Genomic DNA, 21,526 nt, shown 5'->3' with positions numbered 1-21,526 from the left:
GACTCATATTGATCTACTTCACCGTGAAGCATTTATCAAGTATATATGTGCTCAAATGATGTCAAAATTAAGCGATTTTGAGCTCATTGGATTCGTCACGTCGAGCCACTCGATTTGGCTAAGCATGTTATATTCGAATATCATTTGGTCATCTAATTTCTGTTTTGAACCTAACAAATGCACTTCATGCCCTCAACTTGGACCCATTTGAGCTCAAATTTGATCGATTTTGGTGTCGTTGGATTCGTCTCTTCAAGATGTTCAATTTGACTATACGTTTGCTCTTTGTTGGGTTCGTCTCTTCGGAGTTTGGATGATCCCGAATTTAATTTTGAAAACTTTCAATTCATATTTACATCGAGATTCGTTAATTAAGATGATTTTTTAACGAAATATCAATGTGATAGATGTCAAGTAAGAGAAAGTAATTAAAATGATTCTTCTCCTTAAATCAGGGAAGATCGAGGGTCGAAAAGCCCACGAAAAAGATCTAAAAAAATTACAAACAAGTGACTCGTGCATTTGGCGACAACCAAAACTCTGAAATAATCTCTGATATAAGAACTACTTATGTCGAAACTTTATCTATGTTGTATAAATATATGTATGAAGGAAGAAATTAACCACTCCAATTGAAATAAAAGCCAAATTGAAGGCCAAAAATCTCAAAGGCATAGCGCAAAAAGTTTGTTGAGTCAGAATTCATGATGCAGAAGCCAAAACAAATCTTTCTAATTAAAAACTGAGAATGTTTGAAGAATTAGCAAGGATGATAAGCTAAAAGCTCTTAGCTGAAATATTCTTCTTTATTGATGTGACTGGTTGAGAAGACTAAACAGCTACAAGAAAATCTGTTGAAGTTTACTAAAAATGTAATGATTATAAAATTGATGTCTAAATAATAATTTCTTCTACTGGAGAAAGCAGCTTCCTATCATAATACATTATTAAAAAGAGTGAAAAATTAATGACAAAATAAAAATTATGATTACAGTCTAAAAACACAAAAAAATAAAAAAGTCGTTACAAACGAAATCTTAAATGAAGTCTAAGACTTCGTTTGGGACAACTTTCTTGTTGCTTCTTAAAGCAACTTTTTAATATAAAAATTTTAATTTTTGTACTAAAAAACTGTTTTAAAAAACAACAACAAAGTCATCCCAAACAAAACCTAAGTCATAAGAAGAATATAAAAGATTTTAAATGCTCTATTGAATATATTGAAGACTGCCCCTCTATACTGAAATCAACTCCAATGCTTTGAGGGAATTGCTAATCAGATAAAACATTATGAGCTCTGATTTATTTGAAATTAGGCGAACTTATGTGGCTACACATTAGGTTGAAGGGGGAGGGAAGGCAAATCAAACTGCTTTACAAACTCCCAAAAAAAAGGGGCAGAATCTACCAATAATAATCTAATGTATGTTAATTTATGCCCAGTTTTTCTTCTTCACTGGTTATACACATCCAGTAACCATATCTACTTGCTCACAGAGCTGATCACAACTTGAGATGGCGTTGAGGAATGTTTAGTACAGCAGACAAAATTTTCTTTTGAAGCAAAATATTTTGCAGGTTTTTCATCTCATCATGATTTCCACACAATCTCACTCATAAATCTTAGAGCAGGAACACCTCTAATCTCTACATCTACCAGTGGTGCTTGGATTAGCTTCAAGTTCCTAAGCTCTGGATCGCTCTGGATCATCTCAAGTGCACGCATTTGATCCTGCAGTGAATATGTTTTATGGAGAGTTAATCATGGAGGAAAATATATCTTGAGATTATTACTGTATTTTGTTTTATGATGTTAGATATCAATAGTCCTTACATGTGGAATGGAAGTAGAGATAAGAGAATATATAAGAAAAAGAGAGAGAGAGAGAGGAGAATTGACTTGATCTATGTGTTGGTGCATCAAATTTATTTTCTCTAGTTTTCCATCTTATTTTTCTACTTAATAAATGAGAAAACCAAACATCCAACCAACTAAGGAAAGAAATGGGCCAAGCCCAATTAAAAACAGCCCGACGATAATAATCCAACCAGCCACAAAGGAGCAAAGAAGTAAAATCGGCACAAGTGAAAGGACCATGGTGTGAACCAACCTGAGAGCACCGAACCCAGCACGATCATGGTTGTTTTCGATCATAGAGAAATACAAAATAAAATACATAGTGTTCAAAAAAAAGTAAAATTTATAAAATGTAAATTCTTGACTACATAAATTCTCCCTTGGGGGAAGAATCTCATCTAATGACGAGAAAGTCTATATAATATGCTAGTAGATATCAAAACAACGAAGTTGCAACTCCTCAACTTTAATCCGAGTACAATCAGTCAGAGGATGTTCACTCCATCTAATCAAGAATCACCGGAGCACTCCATGTCTTGTTTGGGTAGTATGAATATCTACAATATCATCGATAAAATTATCACTGGTCTGAACTGGAACTGTAAGGGGTAAAGTTTCTATGTCCACAGAATCAGTCGGCTCTCTCTTATATAGTAAGATCGGCTACACTAAACACAGGCGAAGTTCCAACATAAGATGGGAGATCCAATAGATAAGCATTTGCTCCCAATTTACGAAGGATTCAGAAAGAATCAAATTTCTTTGGCTTAATTTGCTAAATGTACCAATGAGAAAGTGTTATCGCCGAAAGTAAGCCATAACTAAATCTCTTTCTTGAAAATAAAATTCTCTCCAATGCTTGTCGGCTACTGTCTTGTATTAGGCATTTTCCATGTGGAGTTTTTTTAGGATCTATTGTTGGATCGATTGAATGTGCTCAACAATTTCAGTAGCTTCAACACTGATTCGACCAGACATGAGTAATGAAGTGCGGTCCAAGATGTGGGGAATAGGTTGACCATAAATAATTTCAAATGGGATTTCTCCAGTGGATTGGTTAATGGAATTATTATAAGCAAATTCGGTTTGGGGTAAAAGCAAATCCCATTAAGAATGTCTTTCTCCTACAAGACACCTAAGCAAATATCCCAAACATCTGTTTACTACCACAGTTTGTCTATTAGTTTGTGAATAATATGTACTACTGAATTAGAGAGTAATTCCTAATTTCAACCAAAGTGTTCTCCAAAAATGACTTAAAAACCTAATATCCTTATCAAATATAAAAGTGCAAAGAATGCCATGCAGTCGCACAAGTTCTTTAAAAAATAAATCAACAACATGAGATGCATCAGAGGTTTTCTTACGAGGAACAAAATGTGCCATTTTATTAAATCAGTTAACGACAACGAACACAAAATCAAATTTTCGGGCTGTTATAGGTAATCCTAAGATGAAGTCTATGGTGATATCTTCGCAACGGTTTTTTAGAATTGAGAGAGGAGTATATAGACCAATGTTCTGACATGTTCCTTTGAATTGTTGACTAGTTTTACATTGTTTTAGAAATTTGGATGTATGTTTTCACATGTGAGGCTAGTAATATCATTATTTAACTAAGGTTATAGTCTTTCCTAGACCAAAATATTCTCCTAATCCTTCACCATGAAATTCTTGGATGAGTTTTTCGTGTAGAGAGCTTTGGGTGATACAAAGTCTAGCTCCCTTAAACAGAAATCCTTGTTGAATGATAAATTGAGCAATACGATCAGGAATTCAATTCTTGAAGTACAATATGATTCCCAAAGAGTTTTAAAATTTGGGTGTGTGGCATAGTTATCTTTCAAGAATCAAGGGAGACCATAGTTGGGTGAAGAGTTACTAATAAGTGGGCTCATCGGTTTAAGGCATCAGCGACTTTATTTATGACTCTAGCTTTGCGTTTAAAATAAAATGTGTATTATTGTAAGAAAGATGCCACCTTAGTACGTCTTCGATTCAAAATTTTTTGAGATCCCAAAATATTTTAATACTTTGTGATCGGAGTTTAACATGAATTCCCATTGAATAAGCTAATGTCTCCAGAATTTTAGGGCTTAGAAAATCGTATAGAACTCAACATCATACATTGAATATGGGAATCGGGTATCATTGAGGTTTTTACTAAAGAAAGCAATGGGTCGACCATCTTGACTAAGGACAACTCCTACGCCAATATGGGATGTATCACAGTCTATTTCAAAAATATTTTTAAAATTTAATAATATAAAAATAAGTACTTGGCTCATTTTTGTTTCAATAAGTTGAAATGTTTTTTTAGCTTCAGGGGTCCACCTAAATTTATTCTTTTTAAGACAATCAGTGACTGAGTATATCAAAGTACTGAAATTTTTCATAAGCCTTCGATAACAAAAATGCTAATCCATAAAATCCTGTAACTTCACTAATATTTTTTGGAGTCGACCAACTTCAGATTACTTCTATTTTAATGGGGTCGACTTGAGACAATGTATCCCAGGAAAGTCAAACTATGAGTCATGAAAGAGTACTTTTTAAGGTTGATGTACAAGCTATGATGCACGGACACGGACACGGCGACACGGACACGACACGACACGGACACGGGACACGGCTTTTTTAAAAAATATAGGACACGGGTACGGCGGGGACACGACAATACATTTTCGGTGTCGGACACTGCACGCCTCTTTGAGGAGAAGTGTCGATGCATCATAGTGTACAAGCTTTGGTCTCTTAAGGTTTGGAGGACTTGTTTCACATGCTCAAGATAGTCTTTGTGACAAGTACTATAAATCAAGATGTCATCAAAATAAACCACAACAAATTTTTTAATGAAGGGACGTAAGATCTGATTTATGGTTCGCATAAACATACTCGTTGCGTTTGATAGACCAAAGGGCATGACTATCCATTCGTAGAGTCATTCCTTTATTTTAAAGGCATTTTTTCACTCATCAATGGATCGTATTCAAATTTGGTGATATCCACTTCGTAGGTCAATCTCAGAGAAAATTTTGGCACCGCCAAGCATGTCAAGTATATCATCAAGTCTAGGAATAGGAAACTTATATTTTATGGTTATTTTATTTATGGCTCGATTGTCAACACGCATTCCCGAAGTTCTATCTTTTTTGGGTGTAAATAGGGCTGGGACGGCACATGGACTCATGCTTTCTTGGATTAATCCCTTAATTAAGAGTTTAGTCACTTGTTTGTGAAGTTCATGTTCAGTAGGACTTATACAATAGTGAGGCAGGTGGGGTAAGTTTGCTCTGGGTACAAGGTCAATATGGTGTTGGATATCTCTCAGAGGAGGCAAGGAATCGGGTAAATCTGCAAGAGTTATGTCTTCATATTCATTTATTAGAGGTTGTATTGCTTTAGGGATTTTTTGGTTTTCATCAGTATCTTTTTCTACCAAAAGATAGATTATTTCAAAGTTTTTGAGTTCATTTGTATTGAGAAGCAATTTAGGAGTGGGTGAATTTGAGGTTGTTTGAACAACTTTAGTGGGAGGGTTAGAAAGATTCTTTTGGGGATATAGGGTAAATTCTTTGTTCCCTTGAGTCAGGGTGTAAGAATTTTTCTTACCATTGTGAATGATCTTATGATCATATTGCCAAGGTCAACCTAGTAAAATATGACATACTTTGAGTGGCATGATGTCACATAATACTTTCCTGGGAGGGTTAGAAAGATTCTTTTGGGGATATTGTCTATTGTTTCTATTTTGGTTTTCTGATGCTTCATCTTCAATTTTAATGTTTTGATTATTAGCATTGTTTAGATTTAGTACATACAGGGTATTAGCAATTGTTTCCATTTGTTGTAATAGTTTTGTTAATTGTTGCCGATCAGATTCTTTATTATTTTGATTATTTATTTTTTAAAAGAGAAATGAAGACTTGCCCTACAACCTAAGGCTCTGATAACAAATTAATGCAACCTAAGTTCTTAAATCAAGAAGGAGAATACTAGACATGCAGAAAAACACTTCCTTTCAATATCGCATGAACAAACACTAAATGATGGAAACTTAGTAGAAAATCAAATGTAGGAACATGGTTAGGCAGTCGCACAAGAAAACAAAAAAACAAAACACATAAATTATAATACCCTCAGAACAACCACGAGTGGTCATCTCACATGCACATCACAAAATAGGGGAAGACACTCAAAAGAAAGAATAAACCAGTGATCCACCACTGAAATTATGATCTAGCACAAGTCAATGCTCCTTTGGCAAATACCAACAGAACAGGGCACAAGACCTCCTTACAACTCTCAATTTTTTTAGAGAAAAAAGATACAAGTGGAAGGAAAACTGTATAGGGAAAGTAAGACCAAGAGGAGGAAATAAGGGTTAAGAAAAGACGACAGCTCGCAAGGTTAAAAGAAACCCTCATATTTTTGTTTTCACTTTCAACAACTCCCTACCATAGAAACTCAACCACCATATATAGGAGGGAGCAAAAATAGGAGGGAGGAAAGAGCATTAATTTGTTCACATGAACGCGCCTCCAAATCAGCCAATAAGAACCACCCAAATCAGCCCTCACAAGGAAAAGCCAAAGCAGACTGTATAGGAATCAGCAAGAGGAAATCGAATAGCCAATAGTAGGGAAACCAAACAACCAACCAACTAAGGAAAGAAATGGGCCAAGCCCAGTTAAAAACAATCCAAAGATAATCACCCAACTAGCCACAAAGGAGCAAGGAAGTAAAGTCGACACAAATGGAAGAACCATGGTGTGAACCAATATGAGAGCACCGAACCCAACATGATCATGGGTTGCTTTTCATCATAGGGCAATACAAAATAAAATGCATAGCGTTCAAAAAAGTAAAATTCATAAAATGTAAATTCTTGACTACATCAAAAACCTTTAGAATCTAAGTTTGACCTCCATAATTCAAGTTTATCTTCAACTCCCTCTACAATCTTACCAACAAGAAGAATATCATAAGCAAAAAACATACACCAAGGTACATCCTCTTGCAAATGTCTAGTAAGAACATCCATGATTAAAGAAAAAAGATATGGGTTAAAGTTGATTCTTGATGTAATCCAACTAAAATAGGAAAATACTTGGTCAAATAACCTTGTGTTTCAACACAAGTAACAACTCCAACATACATATCCTTAATGACTTGAATAAAAATATTATTAGCCCATTTCTTTTCTAGAACTCTTCGGAGCACTTCTCTTGGAACTTTATCATATTCTTTCTTTAAATCAATAGATATCATAAGTAAGTCCTTATTTTCTCTATACTTCTCCATCAAACCTCTTAATAAATGTATAGATTTCATAGTAGACCTAACCGACATGAATCCAAATTAATTTTGAGAAATATCAATATCATGTCATAACATATGCTTAATAACTCTCTCCCAAAATTTTAAAGTATGACACATTAATTTAATTCCTCTACAATTAAAACATTCTTATGCATCACGTTTATTCTTAAAAATAGGAATTAACACACTCCTTTTTTACTCATCTGGCAGCTTTTTAATCTTCAAAATAACATTGAAAAGTTTTGTAAGCCAAGAAATTCCTTTATCTCCTAAGCATTTCCACATCTTTAATAGGATATCATCAGGTTCAACAACTTTTTCACACATCATTTTCTTTAAAGCCTCTTTAATTTTGGTTTTACTAATGCAACAATAAAAACAAAAATTTATATTTTTATTTAGGGTGCTAAGATTATTAAAGTCAATAGTATTCTCACAACCTTCATTGAAAAGTTTATCAAAATATCTCATTCACCTTTATTGAATATCCTCTTCTGTAAAAACACTTTTTGATCTTCATTATTAATATATTTCACTTAAACTTTACTTTTTCTCTTTTTTTATTTGGCTAACTTATACATATATCTTTCGCCCCCTTTAGTATTTAATCTATTATATAACAATATAAATTATTAAAAGCTAAATTCTTTGCATCGCAAATTGCCTTTTTAGACTCCTGACGAACCTCTTTATATATTTCCCAATTTTTCGAGCTTTTACACTTAAATCAATTTTTTATAACAAAGCTTCTAATTTTTTATCTTTTCTTACACATTTTAAAAAACGAAAAAAAAAATTAAAATGGCCCTTTAACTTTCAGTGCCTTACCTTCCTTTTCATTGCACAAAACTTGCAATCTGATGCAGATGGTGGTAGAACCTGATTAACAATAAGCCTCTTCACTGGTACACTCTCTTTCTTCAAAGACGCAGAAAGTCTGGATGACTCATTAATTGCCATGACCTAAAGGAACAAAGGAAGAAGTAAAAATTCTATGCTGCAAAAATGGATATGTCCAGTTATAACGTTTCAATAGATTGCACCATGCTCAAATCAAATCGAGCTTGCTTGGGATAACTGCAGCTTTTGGGAAAAAATAATAATAACTCAAATAATACAATTTGTAATAGCAATATTGGACAGTAAAATTCGAAATTAATTTTAAAAAAAGGATACATTAGAGGGAGTCGCATTAAAATTTTCTTTTTGGTTTTTGGTGAAAAGGAATTAACATTAATTGGGTGGAATGTGGAAGATTGTACTATACCGTTGGAATAGTCACAATAACAAATTCAGTGGACTCTGTATCACGAAAAAGCTCCCGCACTTTGATCATTCTCTCCCTTAATTGCTCCAGCTTATCAGACTATACAATACAAGAGCAAAACTTATTAGCTTTTTGGAAATCATATTCTGGTTTTTAAAGGACTCACACTTACAGCATCTTCTCGTGGTTCTTCCTGTCCAAAGACAGATTTAATGGCTGATGTTGCTGAAGTTATCTTCTTTTTTAGCTGAAACAAGCAAGAATTTTGTTGAGGTATCAAAAAATAATATGAAAATTGGCATATGTTGGGTGAATTCTGATGCTGTAATAAAAGGATTGATATTCATAGAAAGGATAACCAAGCTAAAACTTTATGGTTCAAAGGTAAGAGCTGAATCCCAAATAAATTCATCAATGGATTCTTCATGTAATCAAAACACTGAACAGCTAAGTTTTGTGCTAACAAAAAACCCGAAGGAGCCATATTAGTACCCAAGAATATAGTGAGACTATAAATAGCATCGACATGGAAAGAAGGTTATCAGATCGCAGGAGATTGCCCCAATATGATAATAACGTTACAGAGCATGAAGGCGAATATGATGAAGAAGAGAAAAAAACAACAGTCTACATTTGTAGTAACATAGTAGGAAAAGCTAGAGAAAGCACAATCAAGAGCTACCATCAAGCAACTTGAGAAGGAAAATTCGCTATTTCTAATTTAAAATTCAAGAGGAAATTTCCTTAATAGGGTGAGTCCTGATCCAAAAGGATCAAGATAAAGAACATTACAGAGAGTGAAAAAGTGTATATATATATATTGTGTTACTACTCCAAAAAGATGCCAAGCCAGTCACATTATTTATTATATGATACCTAGAATGATAGAAAAATCCCTGATGTCAAATAGTAATTAACATAGATAATAAATAATTTGAACAAAATAAAGTCTGACTCATCGCAGAAATTAACTTCCAGGAGAGAAAATTTTGAGGAAGTACTACCTTCAGAATCTTACCAATGGATGCATCTAAAAAATCTGGTAAAGACAAAAGCCGAAGAGTGTGGCCCTAGTCAATTAAAATAAAAAGATATGTTAAAAATAGTTTATTAATGCAAGTAATGGAATTCGAGCACAAAGCTTACCGTGGGAGCAGTATCAAAAACTATGCGGCTAAACATGCTATATTCCTGTGATTCAAGAAATTGCATGACCTGGATGCGAGAGTTCCATCAGGAATAGAGAGGAACCACAAAGAAACATAACCATTGAAAACAATTTAAATAACTACTAATTTGTTTCGGGATTTCATACCTTCGATATTGCAATAGCTTCATCTAATCCCGGGGGAGGTGTGTCAAGTAGCTCTCCTAGTTTTAGCTCTCCAAGCTTTGATACAAGGATAAAAAGAAAAATGGACAAATAATTAAAAAGAATTTAAACAAGTTGTAATAAGAAACATCATTTTCCTAATACTACTCTTACTAATTAAAGCAATTACTGGAAAAAAAAAAGATAGGATTTGCTACAATTATTAAGACCTATTGTACAGCCCTCAAAATCATATATTAAAGATGTTATGAAGTGTTGAACAAAATGGAATCAAAGTTGGATTTGATAGTTAACTCATTTTCAATTAAAAGCTTAAGGCTGTGGCCTATGAGTGAGCTTCAACCATTTGGTATTTTTACACCAAAATGTTTTTCACCTATCCAATGAGGGATTAAACAAAAACTCTCAAATGTATTAAAAATATCCCACTCAAGTGAGAGCTCTGCATATCGGCCATTAGTTCCCCTCAAATGGAAGTTTTTCAAAATCATTAAATATCTACAACAAGAACTCACTCGACCACATGAATAATGCTCAACGATGTTGAAGGCATCAAAGGCTGAGAGACATAAATTGCATGAATCACTTGATCCAAGTTAATTCATCATCTTTGATATCACCTATTAACAAGTGTGACACAAAGGGCAGAGAAAGTTGAGTCTAATAACATCAACAATCAAATAGGTTTTCAACCCAAAAATTTAAGTACATAAGTGAGAACAAAACACTTATACTTTCACACCAAAATATTGTTTACCTATCCGAAGAAAGCCTAAGCACAAATATGATGGACTGGTGACTGAGCCGCTGGGCTCCACTATGGTGGGCAATGGGCAAGAAGAGAGGGGAATTTGTTTATGAAGGTTTTAATTACAATTTGGAGCGAATTAATTAGGGAAAGCAATCTAATTTGAATTCAATATGATAAGGAATTATTTAGGGAAAGCCCATAAGAGTTAATATTCATTATGTAAGGAGGAATCAAGGGGAATTGTATAGGAAAGTTTTTGTTATAATTGGAAGCGAATTAGTTAGGAAAAAGAAGCTGATTTGGGAGAGAATTAGAAAAGCATGCTAAGGCTAACTATAGGGTGATTTCAGATTATGCTTGATTTTGTTAGAATTAATTTTGCTTAGGTTGAGTGGGCTCTAGCTGACAGCTAGAGATTTGGGAGAGCCGGATCTTCCTCTCTAATTGAAGATCCACCTGTAGCTTGTATTTTTCTTCTTAGTTCTTTCAATAAAAAAAGAGTTTATGTGTGTTCTTCTTCATAGTTTACTTGTGTTTATTCTTTAGTCTAAAATTAATTTCAACCAGGGGTTTATTTTGTTTCTATAAGAATTTCTTATCAAATTGGTATCAGAGTATAAATACAGGTACATATGGCAGGAAGAAATGTAGAACTGTTAGTAGGATGATTAGACAATTGAAATCTAATTTTGCAGAAAAGATTTCAGATTTCAAAAAAAAAATCAGCTATTCATGAGAAAATCTATAAGAAATTTGTCATCATGGAGGAGATGATAAGGAAGATGCTGGAGTTCCAAACCAAATGGAGTCTTTGGAGGTGAGAGGAGCCGCCGGAAACCAAGAGAATGGAGAAAATCCTAATCCGATAAGGAGAGGGGAAGATCAGGAGGTGGAAATATTTGGGGAAGAAGATGAGATGTCACCCTTGGAGCCACTTCCAATGAGGGGAAAGGGTGAATAAGTGGGATTTTTGGGAAGCGGCAGAGTTTGGAAGGAGAAAAAGACAGAGAGAAGATAGAAATACAAGACATGGTTCAACCACCTATACAATAGTATTGAGGGGTGTCCCAGCCAGTTCAGGAGTTGCCTACTCCATAAAAATGCGAGCATGTTATCATCTTGAAAGGAGCCTCACTAATCAGTGTTCGCCTGTACGGTCATCCCCAAATCCAGAACGAAGAGATTGAGAGATTGATCAGAGATGCTCAAGAAAGAGATCATTTGACCTAGTGTTAGTCCATTTTCTAATCTACTGCTATTAGTCAAGTGCTTCTGCAACAATTTCCTTCGTTCTACCTTGAGGACAATGTGGCTCTTTGGGAGGGGAAGATTGATGTACCGGTAGCTGAGCTGGTGGGCCCCCATAGGGTGGGCGGCAGGCAAGAAGAGAGAGGGTAAATTGTTTAGGAAGGATTAAATTGCAATTGGGAGAGAATTAATTAGGAAAAAATTTTAATTTGAATTCAAATCTAAGAGGGAATTATTTAGGGAAAGTCCATGGGAATTAATATTCATTATGTAATGAGGAATCAAAGGAGAATTGTTTAGGAAAATTTTAGTCACAATTGGGAGGGAATTAATTAGGAAAAGATATCTAATTTGAACTCAATTCTGAGAGGGAATTATTTAAGGAAATGGGGCTGATTTGGGAGAGAATTAGGGGAGCCTATTAATGCTGACTATAGAGTGATTTCAGATTATGCTTGATTTTGCTAGAATTAATTTTTCTTAGGTTAAGTGGGCTCTAGCCGATGGCTAGGGATTTGAGAGAGCCAAATCTTCCTCTCCAATTGAAGATCAACTGTACTTGTGTCGTTCTCTGGTTTTGCTGAAATTACATCCACTTCCTATCAAAATACTCTAACGTGTCTTAACAAAATACTCATGGAAATCAAAGATCCATTGTATAATGCAAATCCAATTGATGATTGATTGAAGAGCATCAGTGATTTCATAATTGCTACAATTGCACATTTCAAAAAAAAAGAGCTTTCACTGCACTTGCTGAACAATGTACATCTCAATCATCAATTAATGCTAAACATGAAACACATGCAGTTAGAAGAAGAGATGCAAGTAGGAGGTAAAGGCCTAAAATGACACTCTATTAATCGATTTATAACAGGTCTAGTCACAGATAATTGACAGTTCTATGGATAATGCTCAATCTTTAAATCCTTATGTTGTCAATGAAAATTAATTAAAGGAACATCAACCATTGTACAGAGAGGCAACATAGAAATTTGGCATGTTTTATAGACAAATATGAATATGAAGATGGTTTCTAGGTTTTACCTGATCAGCAAGCATACCAAGCCCCATACTATCCATAAAATCTTTGACTCCAGTACCTCCAGTTTTTTGACTAGTACTACGAAATTCCTCCCTAGATTTATCAGGATTTATCTGTGAAATAGACATTTTAATTGAACATGCCGCAAAGCACACCAAGATAAAGCCAAAAGCACAACTAGTAAACTGGCCAAACATAGTTGCCGTATAAATAAAATAATAGTTTCTGGAAGGTAAATTTCTCTGTTAATATGAAATATGGGCAATCAGATATCTGACCTCAAGTGCAAACAAGGGAGAATCAACTCCATTAACAGGTATCAACGTTCCACCAGTTAAGTCCTAGAAATATATTAACAAACGAAATCCAACATTAGTTTCACGCTCCCATTTGGACAAGGTATCGAATAAATAATTAGCATTTTAAAGCTAATATCAAATCTCATCAGAGATTAACAATGAACCTGTGCAAAAGAATCACTTAAAGAATGTGCAGGATCAGTTGAGACTACAAGAGTAGGATGACCATTATTTGCAAACTTAACAGCTAATGAAGCTGCACAGCTTGTCTTCCCAACACCACCTTTTCCTCCAAGCATGTAATATTTCCTCTTAGTACTCGTAAGCATCTCATCAAAATCTGCAACGGATCCTGCTGGGGTGGCAACTGACCTCACTGCAAAGTTCTTAACAATATGAGTTAAGTTGGGGGAAAATGAAAAAGCTTAAGGCATAATATAACCAAAAGCATATTATATTTGAAGTTTAATAGTAACCGAGATTGATTTCTCACATTGTTTAATCAGTTCAAGATGCAGGACCACACTACCCCCTTTCGGTGATACACTTATGTTATTATTTTTATACAACGAAATATATTTTCTGTTATTTCGAGAACAATTCGGTTTTAGAAAAGGTATTTTCCACCTTGTCTCGTAGTGCTCTGCTTTTCAGTTTTATTTTCTAGTTTGGATTATTAGCTGGCTTTGATAAAATGATAACTTGTTTGAGAATTAGAGAATATAAATTCCTCATTTAGGTCTTTGGGGTGTTACAATTCAGTCCCCTTTCCCACCAAAATCCATGAGCAAGTTACAAGAACAATTTGAAGATATTTGACCAAAATAGTTATTGTCCCAATTGCCACCTCTAAAATCTATTTAGCATTAGATTGACTTGACACTGGGTGCGTAGCCACCTAACATGCCACACTACGAGATGAGTTACAAGGAGCACAACATCTTACGAAATGGTCAGCGCACTACTCAAAAATGACCAAAATAGTTATTGTCCCAATTGCCACCTCTAAAATCTATTTAGCATTAGATTGACTTGACACTGGGTGCGTAGCCACCTAACATGCCACACTACGAGATGAGTTACAAGGAGCACAACATCTTACGAAATGGTCAACGCACTGCTCAAAAAGCAACTCATTCAATATAGTCTCAGCCTATTCACAGTCCCAACTTTACTTATGCCAACAAAAAAAATGAAATCTGGCATATGTGTGTAAACAATCATAAATCAAATTATAATCAAGTATCATTTCGCTTTTCCCTGATTAAAGAATATGTTGGACAAACTGGATGGCACTATGTAATGGATAGAATCAAATTCGTGTTCGCCCAAACAACAAATGAAAAATGGCTTTTAAAACACATGAGTGCCTCTATGAATGAAAGGTTATGCTGGTATGACTATGCAACGCATCCAAAACATACATGCGACTAATGACTGAAGTATTCAAATCTTTTTTAGGCTCCTTTTGCACAATTTAATTTGATGATATACTTGTATTCAAAACTTTCAAATTAGATCATCTTCAACAACTTATAAGAATTTTCAAAGCTCTTTGACAGCACAAGCTATACCTCATTATTTTCAAGTGTGAATTTATTAAAGCTAAAGTCGGATTCCTCAGCTTCATCATCAGTTCCAATGACATTCAGATGTATCTCAAGATGGTTATAACAAATTTAGGATTGGTCAATCCCAAGTCTCTATTTGAAATGCACAACTTCCATGGATTAGCTAATTTTGTTTGTGGATTTAATGTAATTATCTCACCCATCACTATTATTTCAAGGCAGAGCAATTCTCATGGACCTTTGATCAACAAACGACGAGCTTTGAAACAATCAAGGAGCATTGAGTACATCTCCTAATTTAGCTATACCCAAGTTCGAAAAGGACATTCAAGTTGAAACAGATGCCTCTATTGCTGGCATCGGCGCCATGCTCTCACAAGAAGGCAAACTAATCAAGCTTTTTTTTTTGTGAGAAGGTGAGTCGACCACAACAAAAAATGGAGCGTACATGAATAGGAGTTATATGTGATAATTCTGGAACTTAATCAATGGGAACATTACATTTTATAACAAAATTTTGTTTTCTATACAGACCACCAAGCCCATGGTTCCTCAACTCTCAGAAAACCCTAGTAGCATGCATGCATACCCGTTGGGTTATATTCATAAAGTAGGATCCAAATACAAGGTGGCAAATGCACTCAGGAGGCATTATATTTTGCTTGTTATTTTGCAAACCAAGATCACTAGATTAGATTCTATACAGAACTTATATTGCAACGACAATGACTTTGTAGAGCCTTGGATGCAATGTGTTGCTTATCATCTAGTCATCACCAACTACTCAATTCAACATGATAACCTGCTCAATGGAAAACGACTTTATATCTAGAACACTTTACCACGTACACAACTGATTAAAGGCTTTCATATAGACCGGCTTGTTGCACATGTAGGACGCAAAAAAAAAACTCTCGCTAATCTATAGCTCATATTTTGTTGACCAGAATTATGGGAAGATGCCATACGCTTAATGAAGAAGTGCGTTGTTTATCAAACCATTAAAGGCGCTTTACAAAACATTGTTTGTATATGTCTCTACCGATACCTAATTCAATATGGGAAAAACTAAATTTACATTTTGTCCAAATCTTACCGCAAACTAAATGAGGAGCCAACTTTAATTGTCATTATGAATCAATTCTCTGAGATCGCGTGCTTCATTTCCAATAAGAAAATCTTTGAAGATGTCAATTTAGTTTGCCTAATGTTCCACAAAATCATGACTCCATAGGTTACCTGAAAGCCTCAAGTCGAGACATTCACTAAGTTCTTTAGGAGTTTTGGCAAGAACTATGGAAATGATTGCTAACAGATTTGTGGTCAAGTTCAATTTACCACCATAGACTGACTAGCAAATGGAGGTTATGAATCACAAGCTTGGCAACATGCATCACCGTTTAATGGGTGATCTCCCAAAATAGGTGATGATGTTATAAGAATGGCTAAGTTTGCATTCAATTCAGTGGCCAATCAATCCATTGGACAATTTACACAACATTAAATCCAAACTCCCAAAATATAACAACAAATACAAACAATCCATAGATGCCCACCGACAAAATAAAACCTTCAATGTCAAAGATAATATCATGGTATATCTTCAAAAGGAATGCTTTCCTCTCAACACCTACTCTAAGCTAAACCCGCATAAGTTAGGGCCCATGCCTATTGAAAATAAATTCAATGATAATGCTTATGTCAGCACTCTCCTTTCAGATTTACACATCTCCGCTACATTCAACACTCCAACATAAATGCTTATCATTCACCGAATGTGCTAACGTCGAACTTGACAAACTAGAGTCAAGTTCTTTTAAAGTGAAGGAGAGCTAATTTGCTAATGCAAGATCACACTACCCTCTTTCATTACACATACATTTAGTTTGTTTATTTTACACAGTCCAGCATCTTTTCTCTAAAGGGGATCATTTCAGTTTTAGCAAAGGTAATTCTCACCCTGGCTCATGGTGCTTTATTTTTCAGTTTTGGCAAATAAGTATAAATACATGTAATAGGCCTCTTAGAAAAGGTATGCATTAATAATCTTTGTTTTTACCCTTTGATAATATACAAACACTCTATTTTTTGAAAGACTATGCTTCCTCTCGTGGTAATAAGCGTCGTAGATGCAAGCCTATAAAATTTGTTGGCTAGTCTTTGTGGTTGTTCCAGGCCTCTCGGTGAGGCTTTTGAGGGTTCTCGGAAGCTAGTTGTGTTAACATGTAGTGTTGTTGGGGTATGGTATTGCCTTGGTGGCTTTTTTTGCTTCGGTTGGTTATTCTAGGCTGGTCTTAGGGTCTTGGCTTGTGATTGTTGTTGTTTGTTTATGTAGCTTTTGTTGGGTGTTGTTGTCGACCTTTATTGGTTGGTTTTTTGCTTGTTCTTGTTTGTTTGCCTCTATTTTTGTGGCTTTGCAAGTGTATCTTTCGTTGGTGTGGCTCCTTTTGTTGCTGCCTTGTCGTGGCTCCTTCTGGTTATGATGGTTGCAAGTGGCTTCCATCTTGTTGTTTCCATCCTTTGGGCTGGCTTTGATTGGATGCTTTTCTTTCCTTTTTATTGTTCAATTGTAATAGATTGACTGATAGCTCTTAGGTTTTATTTTAAATATTATATTTTTAGCGAAGCTTCTAGTTCTTTAAGGACATGTATGCCTCTGCCAATACCTAATTCGATATGGAAAAAACTCATTCAAATTTTGTCCAAATCTTACCGCAAACTAAATGAGGATCCAACTTTAATTGTCGTTATGAATCAATTCTCTGAGATTGCATACTTCATTTCCTATAAGAAAATCTTTGAAGATGTCAATGTCATTTGCCTAATCTTCCGCAAAATCATGACTCCATGGGTTACCTGAAAGCCTCAAGTCGAATCGTGACACTAAGTTCATTAGGAGTTTTGACAAGAACTATGGAAATGATTGCTAACTGATTTGTGGTCAAGTTCAATTTATCGGTATAGACCGACTAGCAAATGGAGGTTGTGAATCACAAGCTTGCAACATGCATCACTGTTTAATGGGTGATCTCCCAAAATAGGTGATGATGTTATAAGAAAGGCTAAGTTTGCATACAATTCTGTGGCCAATCAATCCAGAGGACAATTTACACAACATTAAATCCAAACTCCCAAAATCTAACAACAAATACAAATAACCCATAGATGTCCATTGACAAAATAAAACCTTGAATGTCAAGGATCATATCATGTTATATCTTCAAAAGGAATGCTTCCCTCTCAACACCTACTCTAAGCTAAACCCGCATAAGTTAGGGCCCATACCTATTGAAAATAAATTCAATGATAATGCTTATGTAAGTACTCACCCTTAAGATTTACACATCTCCCCTACATTCAACACTCCAACATAAACGGTTATCATTCACTGGATGTGATTAACGTCCAACTTGACAAACTATAGTCAAGTTCTTTTAAAGCGAAGGAGAGCTAAGGCAAGACCACACTACCCTCTTTTCATTACACATACCTTTAGTTAGTTTATTTTATACAGCCCAATATCTTCTCTTATTAGGGGATCATTTCAGTTTTAGCAAAGGTAATTCGCATCATGGCTCATGGTGCTTTATTTTTCAGTTTTGGCAAATGAGTATAAATACAGGTAACAGGTCTCTTAGAAAAGGTATGTATTAATAAACTTTGTTTTTACCCTTTGATAATATACAAACACTCTATTTTCCCGCTGCTTCTTCTTGGTTGTGTTTCTCTATTTCTGCTACTATGTCAATTCCTCAATTGCGGACAATCTTCCTAAATTGAAACATGCCGAGCAAAATTTCAAAATAACACAAATCACTGCATCTCTTCAAAAGAAAAGTAGCATACATGATTTTCCTTTTTCGATTTCATTAGAGAATATAAAAGGAATCATTGAACTTTTTGGGCAATGTTAAATGGGATTCATTCCACATGAATTAATACTTCATAGAAATATGGTTCAATGAAATCCAGATGGTAGTTAGAGCTGCAAACGAACCGAGCCGACATGAATCCTTTTTCTCCATTGTGTCCTATTAAAAGTCAAATTCTCGTTTAAATCTAATAAAGAAATGTCATTCCTAATATTTTCTAACCAAGTCTTTTTAGGTCTACCCCTACCTTTCTTAACATAAGTTAAATCTAATACCTCAAATCTAATCTCGTTTAAATCTAAATTGAAACATGCCGAGCAAAATTTCAAAATAACACAAATCACTATATCTCTTCAAAAGAAAAGTAGCATACATGATTTTCCTTTTTCGATTTCATCAGAGAATATAAAAGGAATCATTGAACTTTTTGAACAATGTTAAATGGGATTCATTCGACATGAATTAATAACTTCATAGAAATATGGTTCAATGAAATCCAGATGGTAGTATTGTCTAGAATGCATTACATGGTGTTTGATTTCTTGCCATCTCCCGTAGTTTATTTGTATGATAATAGCAGTCCATATTGAGTAGTCAAGATAGTGCATGAATTGGATGCTATCAAGATTACCTCGACATTCAATGTTTGTTGAATTTCATGTGATCTAACACCTTGCATTTTGAGGGTGCAAAGGGACACCATACCAATTTATTTCCCTATAGTCACTTGTAATACCATACGAGTTTTACAATAGCAGTATTAGGGAGTGAAACAAAGAGGGTCAGAGTTAAGCTTGATACACCAACAATAAGCTCTATTTTCAACCCAAAATCTTAAACTAAAGTGAGGACCAACCACATGAGATTTTTACACTAACATGTTTTTCCACTATCTGATACATGACTAAACCCAATTTCTCATGCACATTAAAAATCATAACAACAACAAATGGGTCATAATGTGCGAGACAGACATAGACATCAAAACTGATACTAAAATCCTTCACCGCACCAACTTGCTAAGATCAAATGACCAAGCCTCCAACATTGATCAGAGTGAGACCTCTAACAACCAACTCGCCAAGATATCCTGCTTTCTTTGTTCACCGTATAAGTCAAAGACAATGTCAAGCCTTTTTGCAAAAATTCCCACAGCAGTTCCATGTTACAAATGTAAGAAAAATCAACATCATAACAATCATATCTTTAGCTTTATCCTACCTCTTTGGTATCGGCTAAAGAACAAGCTACTTTATTAATTTAAAAAATGTCAAATGTATGTAAACAAAGAACAAGGACTACCAACTAAGGTTATCAGTTTTAGAACTCCGTTAAGAAAACTCGTTTTAATTCCCCCAATAAAACCTGCATCAGTACATTGAAGATCAAAACTTAAAGCCTAATTCAGAGGCTCATATCAAATCCAGCCGCAACAAAACCCTAAAATTTCAACAGGGGGAAAAAATTATCAAGCTGACCTTGAATTACGACAAAGCGGCGCTCGCTGGCGCATGACCGCATGGGATATACTTTCTGAGACGCGGGACTCATAGAGAAGCCGCGGTGAGCTGCCGCGAGCGACAGGCGGCGAGCGAATTGAGGCGCTGGAGACAGCAACATCTCCAATTTCAGCGGAGGGCGGCGACTGACCGTATGTGGCCGCCGTCACTCCCTTCGATCTCATATAGAACGGTCAGTCTCCCCCGTTGGATCCTTGGAAACACGGCCACGCTACGGGCTGGCTGTTTGGACAGTCAAAATTATGTATTTTAGTGATGGTTTAGGATGGTTTTTTTATTGCTTTTTAAAATAAATTTTTAGTACAAATTTTTTTATTTTTTACTAAAAATTCTGTTTTAGAAAACAATAAAAAAGCCGTTCCAAACTAAGCCTTAGAAAGATTTAAATTTTTATTTGCTAAACAAACACCAACTATGTATTTTCTAATAATAATAATAATAATAGTAAATTTCAAAATAGTCTCTGACTTTTTTATATCATTATTTTACTCATAGAGTATAACGTTGTTTCAATATAGTCTCATGATTATGCAAAATTAATCTAAATGCTCTTTTTGGAACTAAATTAAGATCAATTTTGTAAACTGGAGTGGTCGAGTTGGAATCAATTTTGTAAAGATTGTGATCAATTTTATATTACAATTATAACATGAGAGACTGTTTTTTTATGGATTTTGTATAGCTGAGAGGCTAAATTGGTATAACATGATACTTTGAGACTAAAATTGGTCATACACAAATAGTTTGGGGACTGATATGTCATTAAAAAATCATCATGATCGAGCAAGAATCTTGATGCAAATATGAGTCGTAAGCTTCTAAAATTAATTTTTGGAGCAGCCAAACTCCGATTTTAGCAAACTTATAGCCAAAATTGAGCATCTCATGGAGATGAACCCAATGACACCAAATTCAGTCCATTCTGAGACCAAATTAGAGAGCCAAAACGTATTTGAAAACTTCAAAGCACTAATCGGATGATCAAATGATATCCAAGTATGACATATGAGCGGCTCAACGAGACAAATCCAATGAGTATAAGATCGTTTAATTTTGATATCATTAATGTACTTAAGTGCTGAATAGAACTCTAAATAATCGAGGGAATTGATATCAGTCGTCCAATGAAACACTCCATGTTTATCCTAGATCTTCTTCATATTTACTAAGCAAGTCACTATAAGAAAACTATAAATAGACCCTCATTCTTCACATGTGAAGGGGGAGAAGAAAGAAAAAAACTAAGGAGCTCTCTTGCATTCTCCAATCAGCACTGCCACCGCCAGATCTCTTCCCGACCATCAACCATCGTTGAACTTCCACCTATTCGTTGGTCGTCATTGAATCTCTTACCAACCACCGATATTTGTTGGATTTATGTATGTTCAATGGTCACAGCCGGATTTCTTCCAAACCACCAACCATCGTCAGACTTTCTCC

The 21,526-nt window shown here is 34.9% G+C and overlaps 1 protein-coding gene across 1 annotated transcript; it reads right to left on the bottom strand.

Annotated features, from left to right (window-relative positions):
* Window positions 1-1,283: 1,283 nt before the first annotated feature.
* On the bottom strand, window positions 1,284-20,293 carry LOC110107886 (ATPase ARSA1). The gene is made up of 11 exons (XM_020838322.2): window positions 20,045-20,293; window positions 13,288-13,499; window positions 13,103-13,165; window positions 12,827-12,937; window positions 9,763-9,837; window positions 9,594-9,662; window positions 9,452-9,517; window positions 8,620-8,694; window positions 8,448-8,546; window positions 8,009-8,143; window positions 1,284-1,732 (listed from the first exon to the last, which is right to left on the bottom strand). The coding sequence occupies exons 1-11, from the start codon at window positions 20,184-20,186 to the stop codon at window positions 1,592-1,594; spliced, it is 1,188 nt and encodes a 395-aa protein (XP_020693981.1). The 5' UTR covers window positions 20,187-20,293; the 3' UTR covers window positions 1,284-1,591.
* Window positions 20,294-21,526: the final 1,233 nt, after the last annotated feature.

Source organism: Dendrobium catenatum, unplaced genomic scaffold, assembly GCF_001605985.2.
Source record: "Dendrobium catenatum unplaced genomic scaffold, ASM160598v2 fragScaff_scaffold_847, whole genome shotgun sequence".
Taxonomy (NCBI): Eukaryota; Viridiplantae; Streptophyta; class Magnoliopsida; order Asparagales; family Orchidaceae; genus Dendrobium; species Dendrobium catenatum.
The sequence above is the reverse complement of the archived record's forward strand: the minus strand, read 5'-3'. Positions and strand labels throughout refer to the sequence as shown.